At 50.2% G+C, this 20645-nt stretch overlaps 2 protein-coding genes across 3 annotated transcripts; both read left to right on the top strand.

Moving 5' to 3' along the window:
• Nucleotides 1-1711: 1711 nt before the first annotated feature.
• Rorc (RAR related orphan receptor C) lies at nt 1712-12996 on the top strand (the record flags this gene model as incomplete). Of its 2 annotated transcripts, XM_055619115.1 has the most annotated exon segments (9): nt 1712-1797; nt 2072-2213; nt 3357-3872; nt 4086-4207; nt 5573-5705; nt 5891-5998; nt 6150-6260; nt 7385-7494; nt 11543-12996. In XM_055619115.1, coding segments are annotated over 9 exon segments (1490 nt in total), but the record flags the coding sequence as incomplete, so codon positions are not given.
• A 799-nt stretch (nt 12997-13795) lies between these two features.
• On the top strand, nt 13796-17968 carry Lingo4 (leucine rich repeat and Ig domain containing 4). Its single transcript, XM_055619114.1, has 2 exons — nt 13796-13860; nt 16177-17968. Exons 1-2 carry the CDS (start codon nt 13796-13798, stop codon nt 17966-17968), a joined length of 1857 nt encoding a protein of 618 aa, XP_055475089.1.
• Nucleotides 17969-20645: the final 2677 nt, after the last annotated feature.

The raw sequence follows: 20645 nt of genomic DNA, 5'->3' as shown, positions 1-20645 counted from the left end.
TTTTCTTTTTCTTTTTTTTTTTTTTTTTTATTTTTGTTTGTTTGTTTGGTTTTTCAAGACAGGGTTTCTCTGTGTAGCAGTCCTGGAACTCACTCTGTAAACCAAGCTGGCTCACACTCCTAGGCATCCACCTGTCTCTGCCTTCTGAATACTGAGCTTAAAGGTGTGAGCCACCTTACCTGGCTCATCTTGTTCCCTTTTAAGGAAGGACTGGAAGAAGGCCTCTTGATGCCCCTTGAAATGCTGCAGAAAGCCGACAGGGATGAGACAGAAGAAAGGAAATCAACCCAGGACCAGCAGCAGCCACAGCAGAGAATGATCAGGCAGCCTTATCATGAGTTCAGTGGAAGCAAAAACTTTGGTTTTTTGTTTGTTTCATCTTGGTTTTTCAAGACATGGCTTCTTTGCATAGCCCTGGCTGTCCTGGAACTCAGTCTGTAGACCAGGCTAGCCTCAAAGTCACCGAGATCCACCTGCTTCTGCCTTCTGAGTGCTAGGATGAAAGGCTTGCACCACCACCACCTGTTGAAAAACTTGGGCTTTAATGGCCAAGAAGCAAGCTCTACTCAACAAATGTGCAAATGTGCCATCAATCCACTGGCCACAAGTTTTTTTTTCTTGAGACAGGATCTCACTATGTAGCCTTGGCTAGCCTGGATCTTTATCTGTAGACCAGGCCAGCCGTGAACTCAGTAATCTACCTGCCTCTGCCTCCCTAGAACTGGGATTAAAAGTATGTGGCATCATGCCTAACAATCCACTTACACTTTTTGTCTGTAAACACACACACACACACACACACACACACACACACACACACACATGCCTCCAAACATGTCAAAAGGCTCTGCACAGAACACATAATGGACCAGTCAGGACACTGGGGTTGTAGACCTGGCACTCAAGCAAACTAGCTTTTTGAGCCTGAGCCAACTAGTTCTTTTATGGAGGGAACAGGTGAATGGGGTAGGCTTTAATCTCAGCCAGTTTTAACAGTTGTGCTCTGTGCTCACACTAATGGACACAGATATTTTTGTATATCCTCTTACTCGCTTATACACAGAGAACTACTTTGTATTTGGTTCTGGGGCCAAGAGTCTGTGTGGGCTCTTGGACAGACAGCAAAGCGGGGTGGAGCCGTTCTCCAGGCTCCATCTCTGTTTCTTCCTAGCCTGACTGTATCCCACTGTACTGGTCTCCCTCAGTTCCTGACCCTGTGTGGCCTTCTTTCTCTTCCAGGAGTGACTGACATCTCTGTCTAGTGTCCACTGGCTTGCTGTACCTCATCTTCCTGGCATGCCCCATACTCTGTTCATGGGATCCAAACCTCAGTGGGGGGCAGGAGGCACAAAGGAAGCCCCTGGGGAAGGAAGCAGGTGTTATGAAGCAGTGAGGACTCCTCTGGCCCTGCACAGGATGAGAGGGGGCACTGGAGATGTGAAGGGCTGAGCAGGTGGCCTCTTTGCAGCTGCTTTCTGTCTTCACAAAAGCTTGATACAACTCCCAGCTGCTTCATGAACAAAGTGCAGCCTCCTCAGACCCTTCGCTGAAAAACATTTATCGATTTACTTCCCCTTCCATAATGCAAGAGGGCATGTTGGAGCTCACTGAAGAAGTGGTGGGAGCACCACGCCCCTGTGTCTGCAGCCCAGGTTCATAGTAGTGGAATCCAGAACAATATTCTGAGCTAACTTCTCTTTCTCCCGTTCAGCACAAATTGAAGTGATCCCTTGCAAGATCTGTGGGGACAAGTCATCAGGAATCCACTATGGGGTTATCACCTGTGAGGGGTGCAAGGTGAGTTGAAGGCATTCGTCTGCAGACACACACTTGGCTGTTTCAGTGGTCTCTGTTTCATGGTCCCTTGGGTCATGGACAGGACGGAGGAGGAGGATCTAGTCTAGATGTGGGAAAGTGACCACAGGGTCAGTCACAGTTATATGGTGGAGGTTCTGGGACTTTGGTGCCTTTCCAGGTGTAGAAAGTCCTGAGACCAGTGCACATGGATTGGAGGTCCTGGGGACCACCTTGAGCTCAGCCTGGGTGGCCACAAACAGTCTCTCCTCCCCAGGGCTTCTTCCGTCGTAGCCAGCAATGTAATGTGGCCTACTCCTGTACCCGTCAGCAGAACTGCCCCATCGACCGAAACAGCCGCAACCGATGCCAGCACTGCCGCCTGCAGAAGTGCCTGGCTTTGGGCATGTCCCGAGACGGTGAGGATGTCCCCCCCCCCAAGAGTCCCTGTCCCTCTAGAGCCATCCCGGCTCTCGCCAGACAGAGCTGGCCTGCAAAAACCCCCTACCAGGGGCCTCTCGCCGTTCTTCCACCACAGCCCTTTGTCCCACCATTGTTGAGGGTCTCCAGGTCCCTCAGAGTCTCAACTCCAGGCTCTGCTCCAGAAAACCCTTCCCAACATCCTGTCACTCTTGTCTCTTCTTCCTCCAATGAATTCTCTTCATCCTGCCTTCTCCTGGCCTAGTTCCCATCTAGTCCCCACGTTGTTACCTCCTTCCCTGTCACCCGAGTTCAGCTCCATCTCCCTCTCAAGCCCTGTGTGACCATCCTCGGACATGGGATTGTAGCTAGGAACGCCATCAGAGTTGGCCTGAGAATGATCCAGAAGGTGGGGATAGAGTGTGGTGTTCCTAGGGCCTTATCCACCCTCCTCACCCACCATCTTCACCACAGAAGGAGCCCTGGGTGGAGTGGGGGGCATGAGGTGAGGAGGAGCCAGAAGGATCCTGTCAGCACTTTTCAGTGCTCAAAATAACAAAGCGAAAGGAAACATGCAGGGGTGCAAAGGGGCAGGCGGGGCGAAGGGCTGTGCCCCCACACCTGGGAGGGGTTGGGGGAGCGAAAGGGCAGGAAAGAGAGAGCAGAAGAGGATGTTCAGAAACAAGCCACGGAGCCTGGGTTGGGCTGTGGTGAGTATCTAGGTCACCAGGGAGCCTGCAGGCCTGACCACAGGGAAACCTGTGTTCGCAGCCCTTCTCTTCCTCTAGCCCTCCCAGACAGGCAAGCTGACCCCAATACAGCCTAAGGTCCCCTATTCGACCCCCACCTCAGCCTAGTCTCAGGAGACTAGAATCCCCGGCCCAAGCTCTTTGCTTGAGTTCTGTCACTATTGGCTTATAGTTTAGAACTGAAAAGACTTTGCTAGGAGATGGAAATGCCAGTGAGACCAATCCTAAAGGGAACAGAACCAAGCACAGGAGGAGCCTGGAGCTTAAGCTCCCAAAAGTAAAGTTCATACATGAAGCTGGAGAAATAGAGTTTGGGGTCTGATTTGTGTGCCTGTTGACCCGGCCTGTGCTGTGTTCTCTTGCCTTCTGTACTGATCCCTGAACTTTCTTCAGCTGTCAAGTTCGGCCGAATGTCCAAGAAGCAGAGGGACAGTCTGCATGCAGAAGTGCAAAAACAACTGCAACAGCAGCAGCAGCAGCAACAACAGGAACAAGCGGCCAAGACTCCTCAAGTAGGGGGTCATGGAGCAGATACACTTACGTACACTTTAGGGCTCCCGGATGGGCAGCTACCACTGGGTGCTTCACCTGACCTGCCTGAGGCCTCTGCTTGTCCCCCTGGCCTACTGAGAGCCTCGGGCTCTGGGCCACCATATTCCAACACCTTGGCCAAAACAGAGGTTCAAGGGGCCTCCTGCCACCTTGAGTACAGTCCAGAGCGAGGCAAAGCTGAAGGCAGAGATGGCATCTATAGCACAGACAGACAGCTTACTCCTGGAAGACGTGGAATTCGTTTTGAGGAATCCAGGCATCCTAAGCTTGGGGAACCAGAACAGGGTCCAGACAGCCACTGCAGTCCCAGTTTCTGCTCTGCCCCAGAGGCACCGTATACCTCTCTGACAGACATAGGTGAGCACCTGGGAAGGGTGAGGGTGGGGAAAATGAGGGAAGAATTCCCCAGCATCCCTCGTAACCAAACATCAGTCCTAAGGAATTGGGAGATACTAGGCCAAGAACCAAAGAGAGGAAGCTGAGCAGGGTAGGCCAAGCAGGGGGCCCCTTTATGAAAGTCAGGGTGAGAACCCACTGAGATCTAGCTGCATCTTCCTCTTCTGGCCCCAGAGTACCTGGTACAGAATGTCTGCAAGTCCTATCGAGAGACGTGCCAGCTGCGATTGGAGGACCTCCTACGACAGCGTACCAACCTCTTCTCAAGGGAGGAGGTGACTAGCTACCAGAGAAAGGTGAGGGCAAGAGACATGAGGGAAGGGAGGGGATCACTCCACTGGAAGAGCCCAGAGATGGCCACTCACACAGGTATAGGGGTAGAGAGGGTATCATGAACGGGTTGGTCAATAGATGTGTCTGTCTATGTCCTAGCAGCTAAATGAGTGTTTTCATAGCTCCTGCTTATTGAATTTTTACCTAGCTGGCGACCTGCCTCCCCTCCCACCCCACCACGCTGCCTTTTACACTGCCTTTTACCCCTGTTAGTAACTGACACCAATCAGTACCAAGGGCCATTTGTTGGATGCCCTTTCGCGTCAGAAATTGTAATTGAAGCTTTGATGATAGATCTCCAACCTGCAGCCTGTGAGCTAACACTGACTAAAGATAGTAAGGAATGTGGCCCAATGCAAAATCATGAGGGGTTTTTGTTAGTTAGTTTGTTTTGTTTTGTTTTAGAGACAGGGTTTCTCTGTGTATCCCTGGCTATCCTGGAACTCACTCTATGGACCAGGCTGGCCTCAAACTCAGAGATCTACCTATCTCTGCCTCCCAAGTGCTGGCACTAAAGGTGTGTTCTCCACACCCAGCTTTAAAACATGATATTGAAAACAACAAACAAACAAAACTTGATTCCCAGGCATAAATTTTATAGATTACCATATCATATCACAATGCCAAAGGTTAGGCATACCTGTGAGATCATCCTCAGCCCTTCTAACAACTGGCCTCAGAGAATAGTGTTTACACTGAGGTAGAGGTACTCAGGATCACAAAGTGATAGAGCCAAAGTCAAGTTCAAACCTGAGGGCTCTACAGTGTCTGCCGTCCCTTCTGTCACACTCTGACAATGGCAGCTGCTCTGAAATCTGCTGGCACTTCACATTTGCCTCTCTCAGTTACTGAGACCTTCTTCAGGGGGAGCAGCAATAACAATGTGTACATTGTTTCCAGGTGAAACTGTATCTTGTTCGGTTTCCCTTTCTTCACAGCAGCTATCACTGGAAAGCCATCACCTCCTATCTGGAGCCACTCTGTAGGAGTCTGGGAATTTCTCTAGCAACTTTTTCTCTCCCATAGCAGAATCCTAAAATCTAGCACTGAATGGGTTTCTTGAGAGACAAGGTTATCAGGGAAAAGGGAGCTTGGAGTTAAGAAATAAGTTGTTTTCATCTCTTGTGTATTTCTCCAGGTTTTCTTATGCTGAGGGGGGGGGGGGGGGGGGGGATCAGGAGGTGGAACCCACTGACAGGAATTGACCCTGAGTACATTTGTGCTAATAGGCTTCAGTGTTAGAAACATGGAAATGTAGAATTCACACACCCAGTTTGCGGGGTGCAGGGACTTGGGAGGATCACAGGTCTCCTCCTCTGTCCCTGCAGTCGATGTGGGAGATGTGGGAGCGCTGTGCCCACCACCTCACTGAGGCCATTCAATACGTGGTGGAGTTTGCCAAGCGGCTCTCGGGCTTCATGGAGCTCTGCCAGAATGACCAGATCATACTACTGAAAGCAGGTGCCCTGGGGTGAACAGGCCTGGGGATGGGGTGGGAAGAGCAAGGGCTGGGGATAGATGCAAAGCAAGCCTGGGAGGCAGAGCCAGGACCAAGTGGAGGGAGGTGGCCTAAGGAAGCCAGGACACGGAGGAAGTGAGTCCCTACCTCTGCCTGACACTGCCCACTCATCTCTCCCCTTATCCAGGAGCAATGGAAGTCGTGCTGGTCAGAATGTGCCGGGCCTACAATGCCAACAATCATACGGTCTTTTTTGAAGGCAAATATGGTGGCGTGGAGCTGTTCCGAGCCTTGGGTGAGGGACAGGGGTAAATGAGAAGTTTCTGGTGCCAAGCCTACCTAAAGCATCTATACAGGGTTGATGGTCCCCTGGCTCTAAACACCCGAAGGGTGGTGTCCTTGGGGACCAGCTACCGTGCTTAATCTCTTCAATTCCACCCCGGCAGGCTGCAGTGAGCTCATCAGCTCCATATTCGACTTTTCCCAGTTACTCAGTACCCTATGTTTTACTGAGGATGAGATTGCCCTCTACACGGCCCTGGTTCTCATCAATGCCAGTAAGTGTGGCTGCGCATGGGAAAGGGCGCTCTGGTGGCTGGGACAGCCGCTAATGGAGGCCTTCAGAAGTGGCTAGGTCTGGGAAGTTGCTTGAAATAGCAAAATGAGCTCTGCTCAATAAAGTATCCAGATGAACCTTAACACAGGGCAAGGGCAGCACACAGTGGGGCAGCAGGGAGAAGGGAGGTTGGAAGAAAATGAGCCACTTTCCCAACAGATGTTAACCTATTGGTCAGTATATAGCAGCAACTCCTCTGGAATCACCTGGGGAGCTTTAAGAACTGATTGAGTAGCGGAGAGGGCATGGTGGCACATGCCTTTGATCCAGCACTCGGGAAGCAGAGGCAGGTGGATCTCTGAGTTCAAGGCCATCCTGGGAGCCAGGACTACACAGTGAACACTGTCTCAAAAAACAAAACAAAACAACAACAACAACAACAGAAACTGATTGAGTGTCTGGGTCCCACTTCCAGATTCTGTTTAACTCACCCAGGCTGCACCTAAAATCTTAATAACCACCTCCAGATTGAGCCATTAAGATGGGGAATTGGTGTGATATCATTAGAGACAGGATGCCTGCAGCAGTGGTAGGGTTCTGGGTGTCACCTCCACTGGACTAGAGTGGCTGGGCCAAGCCCACTGAACACAATATCCAGAGGACCTAGGGAGGTGGGTCTGCTGCTCTAGGTCTGTTACTTAGCCACTCTTGTTGGAATGGGGATGCTCTCTTCCAACATTTTACATCCATGACAGAAATCTACTGCCTGACATTGAATGAGCTATGTGAAAGACCAGGTGACCAGGGACAAGGTAACCTTGGACTTAGGAGGTTAACAATCCTCACCCTTTCATCTCTGTCTGGTTTCCCTAGTAGTTATCCAGACAGGCCCGGAGTCCCATAGCTTGCTGTTATCAAACCAACTTGTGCACGTGTGTGTGTGTGTGTGTGTGTGTGTGTGTGTGTGTGTGAATACACACAAGTGTATTCACTTGCGTGAATACACACACATACACACAGTCACTCAGCTGAGAGACCCTCTCCAAAAAGATACATAACACCATTTTGCTGGGCACAACTGTCTGTGTTGTTTCTGGTTCACTCTTGTCACATCCCTTCCTTCAGACCGTCCTGGGCTCCAAGAGAAAAGGAGAGTGGAGCATCTGCAATACAATCTGGAGCTGGCCTTCCATCACCACCTCTGCAAGACTCATCGCCAAGGCCTCCTAGCCAAGGTAGGAGCAGTCCACAGGGCACAAAGACTAGACCCACTGCCAGTTCTGTGACTTGAGGACCAGGGTCTTCAGGAGCAGAGGAGGGAGTACTGCCGCGCTGTGCTGTGTCAGCGTCTGCAGCAGCAGTGGGGCTGCCGGAGCATCTGTTTCCATGTACGGAGAGATGGGAAGTTAGCCTGCAGTTGTAAGGGACCGCCAGGGGACAATTCAGCTTAATAGAGCTGACACCTACCCAGCACCTGCTTACACAAGGCACTGTGGAAAGATACAGAGATGCAGTTCTTGTCCCCAATAAGATATTTTAATCTGGTATAAAGAGACTTGCGTATCTTCTAATATAATGCTAACATGGAGTAGGATGCATGATACTTTACTATTTTAACTTTGAGATTAACAAAGTGCTTTGGATGGTATGTCTCTTATCCTTATGGCAACCCAGTTATAATAGGACAGTCGTTAAAATCTTCCTGTAGCAATAAAGTGATTTCAGCTACAGGTATTAATTGATAACACAAGTCTTAATCCCAATGTTCTTTTGACAATATTCTTGGGGCCCCTGATTTATTATTATAAAAGCTCTTGGAAGCACGGCATGGTGGTGTGTACCTGTAATACCAGAACTCAAGAGGCAGAAGGAAGCAAGAGGAACAGAGTTCAAGGTCATCCTCAGCTCCAGCCTGAGCTACATGAAACCCCCCTCTAAAAACTGGGGGGTGGTTTTGGAAAAATATTTATGATGGTGTAGACAGGGGTTCAAGGTAATTTAAGGAACTGGTGAGATGGCTCAGTGTGTAAAGGCACTTGCCGCAAAGAATAGCATGACGACCTGAGTTTCATCCCTGAGATCCACAGGATGAAAGCAAAAATCTAAGTCCTGCAAGTTGACCTTTGACCTCCATACATGAGTGTGTGCACACAAGCACACACACAAATAAGAAATGTAAAAATTCTCAAAATTTTGAGGGTACAGGGAGTAAAATGTAAAGGCTTCCTTTAAAAGATGTGAAGTGAGAAAATGCGGCCATGAAAAATACAGGTTTTAACAAACATTCATGAGGCAGAGCAGGGATCCAGGTTTAGGGAATGGAATTAATGGAACTCTAAGGAAGCCAATAGTACATAGAGGGAAGATAGCTTTTGGCACGTGTGTGTGTGTGTGTGTGTGTGTGTGTGTGTGTGTGTGTGTCTGTGTGTGTGTGTGTGTGTGTGCACGCGCACGCGTGGTCATGTACATGTGGGTACATATGCAGAAGAGGTCAGATAACCTCAGGTATCATTCCTTTGGTGGTGCCACCTTTTTATATTTTTCATTCACTCATTAATTCATTTTGAGACAGGGTCTCACACTGGCATGGCCTGTGATTAACCCAGGACTACTAAGAGCCCCCAGAGATTTGCCTGTCTTCACATCTCAAATGTTGAGATTATAAACATATACTATCTTACCAGGCTTTCTCTTTCTCTCTCTCTCCCTCTCTTCCTCTCTCTGTGTCTCTCTCTCTTTCTTTTTCCCTTTTTTTTGGTTTTTGTTTTGTTTTCTTTTTCTGAGAAAGGGTTTTTCTGTTTGACTGACCTTGAACTCAAGGAGAGGCCTGCCTCTGCCTCCCAAGTACTGGAATCAAAGTCTTGGGCCATCATGCCCAGCTTTCACCTGATTTTCTTTAAATGGGTTCTGGAATCTGCATTCAGGTCCTTATGCTTGAAGGCCAGCACTTTATTGACTGGGCTGTCTCCTCAGCCCTCATGGCACTTTTGTAAATGTGAGGTCAGAAGCTAGGGTAGACCAGTGAAGAAGGAGGTAGGCCTAAAACTGTTAGAGGAACAGCAGCAGGGAAACTTCCAGTGCCATAGGAAGAGTGAAAGCTTTGCTTCTAGGCAATGGGGAGCCCCAAAGACTAGAGCAATGCTGTCTTCAGAGCTGTCCCTAGGGAAGTTATTGTCCAAACTTATTGTGTAAAGGATCCATCTATGCAATCATTTGCTTAGGTCCTTGTTACACACAATCCTCACACTAGAACTGAGATATAGAAATTACCTCAGTCTCTCCCTGAGGAACGTAAACTTGAATCTGCAACAAAATGGATTTGAAGAGGGAGAGACAGAGACTGGGAATGCAAATGTGCTTGGATTCACTTTGGTGTGTTTTGTATTATTTTTTGAGGCATGGTCTCATGGAGCCAAGGCTGGCCTTGAACTCATAATCCTACTGCCTCTACCTCCGAGAGTGCCGAGATCACAGACATGTACCACCATGCCCAGCAGGATCCACTTTCAAAATACATCACAGCTTCCATGATATACTCCCCAACTATTGGCCACAACTGGATTATTAAACTCCTAACTCAACTTTCCACTCCATCTTTGTCTGCCATATGAGGGCCACACAGCTCTCACCCAGTATCCACCCTGGCCATTTTAAGCAGACAAGCCTATCGCCTGCCTCTTCTGTTCTCCAGCCTCCCATGGTTGCCAAAATTCAACTCTGGAGTCTGTGTTATAGTCAGCTGGACCATGATGGACCCTGTCCTCTCCCTCACCTGACTTTGCACCACCCTTTTGTCTTCCCTACTCTGACCACACTGTTTCTTTGCTAATCCTTAAACATACCAGGCCTGGTCCCATCTCCCTCGGGGCCTCTTGTACCTGCTGTTGTCTCCTGTTGGGCAATTGTTTAAGGGAAAATGTCTCCTGAATGAAGGCATGAATAAACAATTGGAAATGACAGGAGAAGGACTCCATCCGTCATGCTGCTTTAATACTAGATAAAGTTGTATGCTGCTTACCAACAGGAGGGGGTTCTAAGAAATGTGTCTACTAATTGTTTCACCTCATGCGGCACCACAGGCTAGCCTTATACAGATGAGCACAGCTATGCTGTCACTTCCCCTTTAACCTTATGGGACCAGTGTGGTTTGGTGTTCACAATTCCCCAAAAAGTTGCTAGGCAGCACATAACTGTTTATGACTCCCTGGCTACTGTATATTAAATATGCACACTTACTAAAAGTACACTTTTTATTCACTGATGTTACATCAATGCTCATGAGTGCCTCATCTAGATTTATCAAATTTCTCAACAAATATCTTTTGAAGAAAAAAGAAACTATTGTAGTAACCCAGGCAAGCACAAAGTGCTAAAACAAAAAAGCATAACAAATTCAAGAGATGTAAGGGAGTCATCCTGCTGCCTACTTTTCTTTGTTACCTTTCTAGGTAACTAAACTAAGAAGGGGGAGATGTTTTTAAGTTTTAACAACGAGGCATTTTTGAGTCTCGCCTTATTATGCTGTAAATTGCATAGGAAAGATGGTGTCTGGAGTCTTTGTTCCTCCCTCTTTGTCCCATGGGCTTCTGCTCCTTTCTTCCTTTGGCTGAAGGCGACTGGACTGATTTACTACTTGCAACATTTGGGTACCTGCTTAGAAACTGTTTAGTTCAAACAAGCAATTGTTGAGCATCCGTGCCAGCATTATAACAGGAGCAGAAACTACATAGTAAGAAAAAGACAGACAGACCTTATCTAAGTACATGTGGGCCAGGAAGGCAAACTGGATCCTTTTTCTACAGTGTAGCAAGTCCTACACAGAAGGAAGCCTACAAGAAGGGCTTTAACCCAGTGAGGGAGTGGAGGGGGCGGGGGCGGCTATTCTCAGAAGAGATAACATTTGCAGAGTGAAAGAGAGTTAGGAAGATACTCCAGCTAAGGAAACAACGTGAACCATGGTGAAGAGCCATGGGAACAAAGTCAGTTCAGGGTAGGCAGAGCCATTTTTGCCATCATTCGAGAGGGTCCTTGTTCCAAGATAGGCATAGTGCGGAGGGTATAGAAGTGGCTTTCAAAACTGAACCCAGGAAAAGGTCACTGTCTCACACCAGTTCCAACTTACCTTCGGTTTCCAGACACACATCTAAGCAGTGAGATGGGCTGCTCCAGTGGGGTTAATTGGGACAGAGCATCAGGGAGGTCACCTAGCTCAGTAACAGCAAGATGTGTTTGCTCTGTAAGCACTGAAGTACTGATCCTCATTACCTCCTAACCCATCCCCAGCTGCCACCCAAAGGGAAGCTCCGGAGCCTGTGCAGCCAACATGTGGAAAAGCTGCAGATCTTCCAGCACCTCCACCCCATCGTGGTCCAAGCCACCTTCCCTCCACTCTATAAGGAACTCTTCAGCACTGATGTTGCGTCCCCGGAGGGCCTGTCCGAGTGACCTGGAGGAAGGACAGCTTTCTACTTCCTTCAGCCTGCTGGCCCATCTCCCAGCCTTTCCCTTTCTGCACTCTCTGGAGGGTGATATCCCTGGGAGTAAGCAAATACTAAGACTGGTTTTCTGCCCTGAGGCTTGCCTGGCAGTCCAACAGTGGCAGGTGATGGAGAAAAGGCTTGCTTTGTTTGATTTCCCATAAGTTCCACCCTGGCTTCTGGAAGATATGGGATAGATAGGATATAAAGACCTATTGAAAACATACAGAGGGATAAATCCAGGTACCCGGGATGAACTCAACTCTAGGCTCAAAAGCTAACACCTGCCCTTTGAATACCTCATAGAATTTCCCCATGGGCTCCGGCTGGGGGAGATGGACCTAGCTCAGAGACTAGTGGCAAGCACCCAGAAGGACCTGTATGTATATAACAAGAATCCAGATCCTTGAGATTTTTCTGCCTTCCTTCTTCTTCTTAGTTCTGTAATGTTGTTAGCCACCCTGCCCTTTTTCTGGGATCTAAAATACCTGGATATGTAAAGAATGAGGATGGGATGGAGATGAAGGCCAGGATGACTGTTTCATGGGGCTTGGGTGTGGAGAGAGAAAACAATGGTAGCCAAGAACATCGATGGCGTGAACCTCTTGTGCACACTTGTAAAGCCAACCTTGCTAGCAGTCTAATCAGATACACACATTCACACACAGGTGGAGCACACAGCGGCGCTGCCTCCAGTGATGAAGCCCTGTCACATCCACACACAGATGGGGTACACAGAGCCTCTGCATGGGGTAACCAAGTTCTGTAAACACTTTTCCTCTGATACAATCTCTTCCTTGAGGTCGCAGCTCTGAGAAGCCTAAGAGCCTTAAGGAAGAGTTCCAGTCCACACAGGGTACCATCCCAGCTCCAGCTGCATTCTGTCCCATAAACTGTCCCTACGAGAAGCAGAGGACTGGACGCTGATCATCCGGAAATCCAAGGAGCAGCACCTGGAAGGACGCACTTGACTTTAGTCTCCACACGTCTCTCTCTGTGAGGAAGGAGGGCAGGACCATGCCCTGCTCTGTGCCTGTGTGCTGCTGACTCCAGCATAACTAGGAACAGGGCGGGGACCTGCTCTCCATGATCTTACTCAGAATTTCTCTCAGCTTTGTAAAAGCCAGACTCCCCTAGGAGGGGTAAGCAGGTGATGAGGAGGAGGGAGAATTTGTTTTTCCTCCCTGGGGAAGGATTTAGCTAGGTAAACATAAACCCCAGCTTGTGCCATTCTTTATAAAATGATTTTAAAGGCTGGAAGTGTATTGTGCATGTGTGTTGTGCAAGGGTGCAGGACAGACACTCAGGGCGGTGGCAGACTTGATGTGACTGCCTAGGATACATGCTTGCTCTGCAATCTTATTCCTGTGTCGAGTCAGCAATTCGTCTGTTTTATAAGAATTTTAGCCACCACCACCCCCGCCAGATTCTCCCAAGGTAAATAGTCCCTCCCAGGAGACTTGGAAACTCGTGCTCACCTAACTGGCACAGGAAGAATGGCAAACTGAACTGCAGGAAGATATTCTGGACTGAGAACTTCCTACAAATGATGCCCACAGGCCCGTTTAGATTCAGAGATTGAACAGAATTGCCTGTATCTACGAGACTAGAGTCTGTGGAAGCAGCGTCCTGAGTGCTCTCTAGCTCCCCAGGAGGAACCAGGATGTCAGAACTCTTTCAAGCTTCCCAGGCTGTCTCAGTAGCAGACCCTGCCCCAGCCCAGAGTCCCCTCTTCATTTCCTCCTCCGACTTTCGTCATCCCGTAGTGGCGCTGGCTGCAGCCCTCCCTGGTTGTTTTATTTATTTATTTTGCACCAACAGGGTTGCTGCAGACTCATTCTGGTTTAAAAGAGAGAAGAGGAGGGAAAGGGGGGAAAGGAGAAATGCTTTCTGGCTCTTTTTTCTCGCTCGGTCTTGGCAGCGCAGCCGGCCGCAGTAGCAGCAGAGGCAGCTGCAGCCACAGCAGTCCTGCCTGGCGGCTGATGCCGCAAGCTGCTGGGCAGTGGGGAGCGGGGAGTCAGACACACAGGGGAGGTGGAGAAGCCAAGGTGCAGCTTGGATGGGACAGGCCCCAGCCCTGGAGAGATGCAGCGCCCAACTTGATGACACCCTCCAGCTACTCCGGTAAGTGCCCCTGCCCTCTGTGCGCAAGTCTCAGCTGCCCTTTCCCCTGGCATTCTCAAAGACAAGGCCACGCTAAGTGTGCCAGTGCAGGAAAGAGAGCTTGCACCCTCCATCCAGCCAACCACTCATCCCGTGACTGGAAAACTAAAATGTCCTGGGTACCCCTGGTAGGGAGATGCCAAGGAGACCACCCCTCCTACTCCTACTCCTACTCCTACTTCTAGAAAGGTTTCCCCCACAGTCAGTGTGGATACTCCAAAAATCTCTCTCACCATGCAGGTCCCCCTGCCTCAGTCTGATGCGCTTGAAAGTAGACATGTGTTCCTATAGGTCTGTAGCTACCACACAGACACAAGAAAGCTCCATAGCCCTGAGGAGCAATGACTGAGACTCCGGACCCCGGGAAGAGCTTTGTAACATTCATCTCTTCCTGTAAAGTGACCAGAGGCCAGTCCTGTAGCCATAGAGGATAACAAAGGAAGAAAGACTGTGGTTAAATAAAAGATGTTGACCCTAAGTCCCCCAGCCACTGGGCCAGGAGGGACAAAGAGGAAACTCAATGGAAGCAGAAGGGAGGGAGCTGGCTCACGCGCCTCACTTTTGCTTAATGCAGAGCAAAGGGATGAACAGGAACTGCAGCAAGAGTGATGAAGAGCTAGCTGTCAGGTAGCTTCCCAGAACAGGCACAGGGAGAGGAGAGGCTGAGACTTCTTAGCACACCAGCGATGCCTGTTAGGCTGTGAAAGGGGCAGGAAGGGAGACAGCAGCCATTGCCTCTTGCCACTTTTCCTCTTCCCAAGTCACTTCACAACAGTTTTCTGCATCCCTCATACCCCTGCTCTTCCCTCTGTCCTCCATACTGAGGATTGAACTTGGTATCTCTCTTTGGTTTCCCATCTGCTGGAGTCCCCTGAAGTGGCTAGAGGAGAGTCTCCAGAATTATTCTCCTAGAGTACAGGAAGGCAAGGGAAGTCACAGTTCCCTCTGTGTCCCACATGGGAGAAAAATAGGGCATGCAGAAGAAAGCTGACTCCACAGGGCACAGAAAACCGAAGCCCCAAAGTCCAGAGGTGCAGGACCTGCGGCCAGGGGAAACAGCAGGCTTCCCCCAATAGCTTCCTCCAGCTTGCTTCTGCTCCTGTCCCTCTGCCATCTCTTTCTAACTCTAATATCCCTCCTCTCTTGTGGTCCCTACTGCTTTAGCAAGGCAAGCAGAGGCACTCAACACTAAAGATACCTCCATCTCTATCACCTTGTCCAGCCTTCAACAGTTACCATGGTCACCATCTCCTGCTATTGCCCAGTCTTTGGGTACCCAGAAACCCACTTTATATAGATGGGTGCTGAGCACTGCTTGTATCCAGGTGTCCACTATGCTAGCCAGTGGCTCCCTTCCTCCCACCCATCAGGTCATGTACCGTCTCTTCCTCTTTATCCATGGCTCCTTGGCTCACAAATCATTTATTGTGCCTTCTTGGGCAGCTCAGGTGAAAGGGATGAAAGATCTCTCTCGGAAGCACATACAAGCGAGAATCAAAACACAAGTAAGGAAGGATGTAAGAGAAGCTCAGAGCTGAAAACCCCATATAAAATTTGAGCACTCTTTGAATAGTTTCCACATCACAACCCCATCTTTAAGGGAAGAGGTGCTGCCCTGGGCCTTTTGTAAGGAATTCCCAGTCTCGTCATCTAGTGCCCCTGTACTCTGTTCCATGGATAATATACAGCCAGGCTTGTCATCCACACAAACACTCTGAGGACACCAAATTGGCTAGTCCAGAGCCCGGGCCTTGGGCAGAGACTGAAGCAGTGCTGAAGCTTGCATGCCCCTAGCTTCCGGAGACTTGGTCCAGGTGATGACCTTTCTCCAGTCAGCAGGGTCAGAAACTCAAGATTACATGAGGATCTCCCTGAGCCTGAGGTAAAGCTGTAGGCACAAAATATGGAAGAACAAGAACTGGGTGAGAAGAACAGAGCAGAGTTTGCAGAGAGCAGATCTCAGGGAGACAGGACCCCAGGTATTCCTGGTCTCATAGATACAGGGAGGAAAGCTCATTACAGGGAGATGCAGAATTCTTTCCCTTCCAGCTTCCACCACAGAAATCAGCTTGACCGTGCATAGGAAGTACATGGGCAGTTATCCATGGCTACGAAGGTGAGATTTCCTGTTAAGGTACGGCATGTATGTGCCACACTTGCTGGCAAGATCTAGACAGACAGGCCACTTTTCCTCCCCTTTAAGGTGGTTCAGTGGAGTGCAGGGTCACCATCCTCTGAAGCCACTTTCCAAAGAAGACATGTCATCATCTATTCCAGGCCTCAGGGGATGGATGCAGCCACCACTCCAAAGCAAGCTTGGCTCCCATGGTCCCCACTCCTTTTCCTGCTCCTCCTGCCTGGAGGGAGCCTCAGTAGCTGCCCCACTGTGTGTGACTGCACCTCCCAGACACGGGCAGTACTTTGTGCCCACAGGCGACTGGACGCTGTCCCTGGAGGGCTTCCACTGGACACAGAGCTCCTGGACTTGAGTGGGAACCGCCTGTGGGGGCTTCAGCGGGGCATGCTCTCCCGACTGGGCCACCTCCAAGAACTGGACCTCAGCTACAACCAGCTCTCCACCCTTGAGCCTGGGGCCTTCCATGGCCTACAAAATCTACTTACCCTGAGGCTACAGGGCAATCGGTTGAGGATTGTGGGTGCTGGGATCTTCTCAGGCCTGTCTGCCCTAACGCTGCTGGACCTTCGCCTCAATCAGATTGTCCTCTTCCTAGATGGAGCCTTTAGTGAGCTAGGCAGCCTCCAGCAGCTGGAGGTTGGAGACAACCACTTGGTGTTTGTGGCTCCAGGGGCCTTCTCTGGGCTGGCCAAGCTAAGTACCCTCACCCTGGAACGCTGCAACCTCAGCACAGTGCCTGGCCTAGCCCTTGCCCAGCTCCCAGCTCTGGTAGGTCTTAGGCTTAGAGAACTGGATATTGAGAGGCTGCCAGCTGGGGCACTTCGAGGGCTAAGGCAGCTAAAGGAGCTGGAGATCCACCACTGGCCATCTCTGGAGGCCCTGGACCCGGGGAGCCTGGTTGGGCTCAACCTGAGCAGCCTGGCCATCACCCACTGCAATCTGAGCTCAGTACCCTTCCAAGCACTACACCACTTGAGCTTCCTCCGCGTCTTGGATCTATCTCAGAATCCTATCTCGGCCATCCCAGCCCGAAGGCTCAGCCCCCTGGTCCGGCTCCAGGAGCTCAGGCTGTCAGGCGCCTGCCTCACCTCCATCGCTGCCCACGCCTTCCACGGCCTGACTGCCTTCCACTTGCTGGATGTGGCAGACAATGCTCTTCAGACTCTAGAGGAAACAGCTTTCCCTTCTCCAGACAAATTGGTCACCCTGAGGCTGTCCGGTAACCCCCTCACCTGTGACTGCCGCCTCCTCTGGCTGCTCCGCCTCCGCCGCCGCCTGGACTTCGGCACATCCCCCCCTGCTTGTGCTGGCCCCCAGCACGTCCAAGGGAAGAGCTTAAGGGAGTTTTCAGACATCCTGCCTCCAGGCCACTTCACTTGCAAACCAGCCCTGATCCGAAAGTCTGGGCCTCGATGGGTCATTGCAGAGGAGGGTGGGTATGCTGTTTTCTCCTGCTCCGGAGATGGGGATCCAGCCCCCACTGTGTCCTGGATGAGGCCTCATGGAGCTTGGTTGGGGAGGGCTGGGAGAGTAAGGGTCCTGGAAGACGGTACACTGGAGATCCGCTCGGTGCAGCTGCGGGACAGGGGGGCCTATGTCTGTGTAGTCAGTAATGTCGCTGGGAATGACTCCCTGAGGACCTGGCTAGAAGTCATCCAAGTTGAACCACCAAATGGCACTCTCTCTGACCCCAACGTCACCATGCCAGCAATCCCAGAGCCTTTCTTTCTGGACAGCAGGGGTGTAGCTATGGTGCTGGCAGTGGGCTTTCTCCCCTTCCTCACCTCAGTGACCCTCTGCTTCGGTCTGATCGCTCTTTGGAGTAAGGGCAAGGGACGAGTCAAGCACCACATGACTTTTGATTTTGTGGCACCTCGGCCCTCTGGGGATAAGAATTCTGGGGGTAACCGGGTCACTGCCAAGCTATTCTGATCTTTCCTTCCACACTGAAGACTGCCCGGGTCCACTTCAGAAGCAAAGGAAAAGGCAGGACTAAGGTCTCTTGAAGCGCAGCTTCATGCTAAACAGCACGTCCTCCCACACCTGTCACCTGCGTTAGGAGAGCTGCTCTAGTCTGAGGCCAGCACTGCTGCCTCTTCCCTGAGGCCCCAGGGAGCTGCAGATACCGCCAGCACATCCAGGATGCCCCCACCTGGCACCCACACACAAGGCTCCAGTCTGCTCACCATGCATGTATGTCCTTTAATAACTAGGAGCAGTTACCAAACAACCACAAGATTATTTCAGAAGTGGAGCTGGGGTGCATCACAAGATTCTTAGAGTCTGCTCATCAGGCAGAGAGTCTCCCTTTCTTTTCTGTTAACCAGTATCCAATCCAGCCTGTGCCCCTAGGCACAGGAAGGGACTAGAGCCAAGGGTTCCAGAGGATGCCTGAGAGCATGGCCTGACTGCACTCTGGCACGCTGTCTGCAGGAGCCTCCACCACTTTCCTGACTGTCAAAAGCCACCACAGCGGCAGTGAGAATGAAACATGACCTCTGGAACTTTCTTTACTTCTGTCTACTTCTTCCCCTTCCTCCCATTTCAGTTATTGATCATCTTGCTTCTGCCTCACTAAGTCTGACACAAAGGGTGAGGAGACACACAAGGCCTGCAGAGGTCAGCACTCCTCAACCCTCTCTGCATGCTTCCCCATTTACTCTGCTCTCTAGAGACAAAGAAGGCAAGATTCCTCCATCTTTGACAGGGATCCCTATTCAGAAATCTCCCATTTCACATCTTCCATCATTCCAGGGTTACAAATCCCAAGTGTGCTTGGCAAGGGGAAAGAGGGGAACTCCTAGAAAAGGCTGACAGACACAGAATGTGCAAGGTTGAGCAGCTCTGCAAGCCACAATGGGCAGTGGAAGGAAGCGGGCAGCAGCTGCAGGGGCACTTCTGCATCAGTCTCTGCTCCCCCATTTGGATTTAGTGTGGTCCCGGTGGCAAGCTGTCCCTGGATAGATGTCACCTCAGGGAGAAGGGGAGTCAGAAGTAGAACTGCTGACTACTACAGTGTACTTCCAACAGAGGACAAAGCAGAGCCCAAAATGCTGGGTGCTCAGAGTGACAGCATCAGCATCCGAGGGGGAGGAGGAAAGGGGGACAGGGGGATAGGAGGAGGGGCTGACAAGTGGAGAGTCATGCAGCCCCAGGGAGTTGGTTTCTCTTGGCTGCAGCATCTACCCAGTGTCCTTAGTTTCCCTCCTCCTGGCTGGGTCCTTGCCCACCTCACGCTAAAAGTATGCCACCATGAGCTTTCTAGCGGCTGCTGTTGCCCTTGCTCTCAGGAAACTCTGCTCACCGCAGTAAGTCCTGGCTCAAACTGTCCCTGACAGGTGAGAACAGCTGGCATCACTGAGCCAGCAAAGCTGGATTTGAGGGGACATGGCACTTGGGAGAGCTAGAAGTGGTTATAGGAATTTAGGGGTTATAGATAAAGGCCAGAGAAAAGGACATTCTTGAGACATAGGCAATGCTAAGACCCCAAGCTCCTCTATGCCCTCACAGTCTGAAGAGCCATTCAGCAACCTCCTCCTCTCCTCATCTTTCTACCAGGAGCTTATTAGGTTGGGACCTAGGAGGTGCCTATGGGTTGTTCTCCACTACCCCTATTCTAAGATTATCTCTTTACTTTATGTGTATGTAGGAGTGTCTGCATGTATGTATTATGTATGTGCACCATGTGTGTGTGTACTTGGTGCCCACAGAAGCGAGAAGAAAACATTGGATCCCTGGAACTAGAGTTTCAGATGTCTGTAAGGCAACCTATGGGTGCTGGTAACCTAACCCAAGTCCTCTACAAAAGCATCACGTGCTCTTAACCACTGAACCATCTCTTCAGTCTCCCTCCCAACCTCCACTCCCCCCTTTTAAGACAAGGTCTCATTGGTTGGCCTGGAACTTGATACATAGACCAAATTGACTATAACCTCACAGAGGCCTGCCTCTGCCTTGAAAGTACAGGCATTAAAGGCATGTGGAACCATGCCCACTCACCTCCACCCCAATCCATATTCTTGCATAGCTTTCCCAGGAAACCTTGGACAAGTGAAGCCCATTCACTTAGTTACTGTGTTGAGCACTTCCATAGCTGTTCTGATAATCTACAAGTGAGTCTTTCACCTGACCTGCTGGAAAGGGTGCTCTTAGCTCAGTGGTGATTGCACAGGCTAAGGTAGGCGTGTAGGTGTGTGTGTGTGTGTGTGTGTGTGTGTGTGTGTGATTGTTTAATCCTCACATCAACCCTAAAATTAGATTAAGATTCTCAAGTGCACAGAGCTGCTTAATAAGGAAGCTATACTTGAACTCAGAGGTGACTGACTCAAAAATCTACCATTTCTGCTATACCACCAAAGTCACTGTTCCGTTAGGACTCTCAGTTGTAGGGCATAAAGCTGTGAGAAAAGTATTCCATTCCACTGTTACGGGGGTCTGGATCCACCTGTTGATTGTGACCTTTCTGCTGTAACTGTGATGTGCCTAACTCAGGACGTTGCTTTTACTCCTTTTTATCCCTCTCATCTCTTAGTAATCTGTCTGCCTCAAGGACTGCAGAAAGGAGCAAAAATTCCAGGCATCAGACAGACGAAAAGAGACTGCCTGTCTC

Source organism: Psammomys obesus, unplaced genomic scaffold (genome assembly GCF_907164565.1).
Source record: "Psammomys obesus unplaced genomic scaffold, mPsaObe1.curated_primary_1811, whole genome shotgun sequence".
In the NCBI taxonomy this organism is placed as follows: Eukaryota; Metazoa; Chordata; class Mammalia; order Rodentia; family Muridae; genus Psammomys; species Psammomys obesus.
This window is presented reverse-complemented; position numbering and strand designations above follow the sequence as displayed.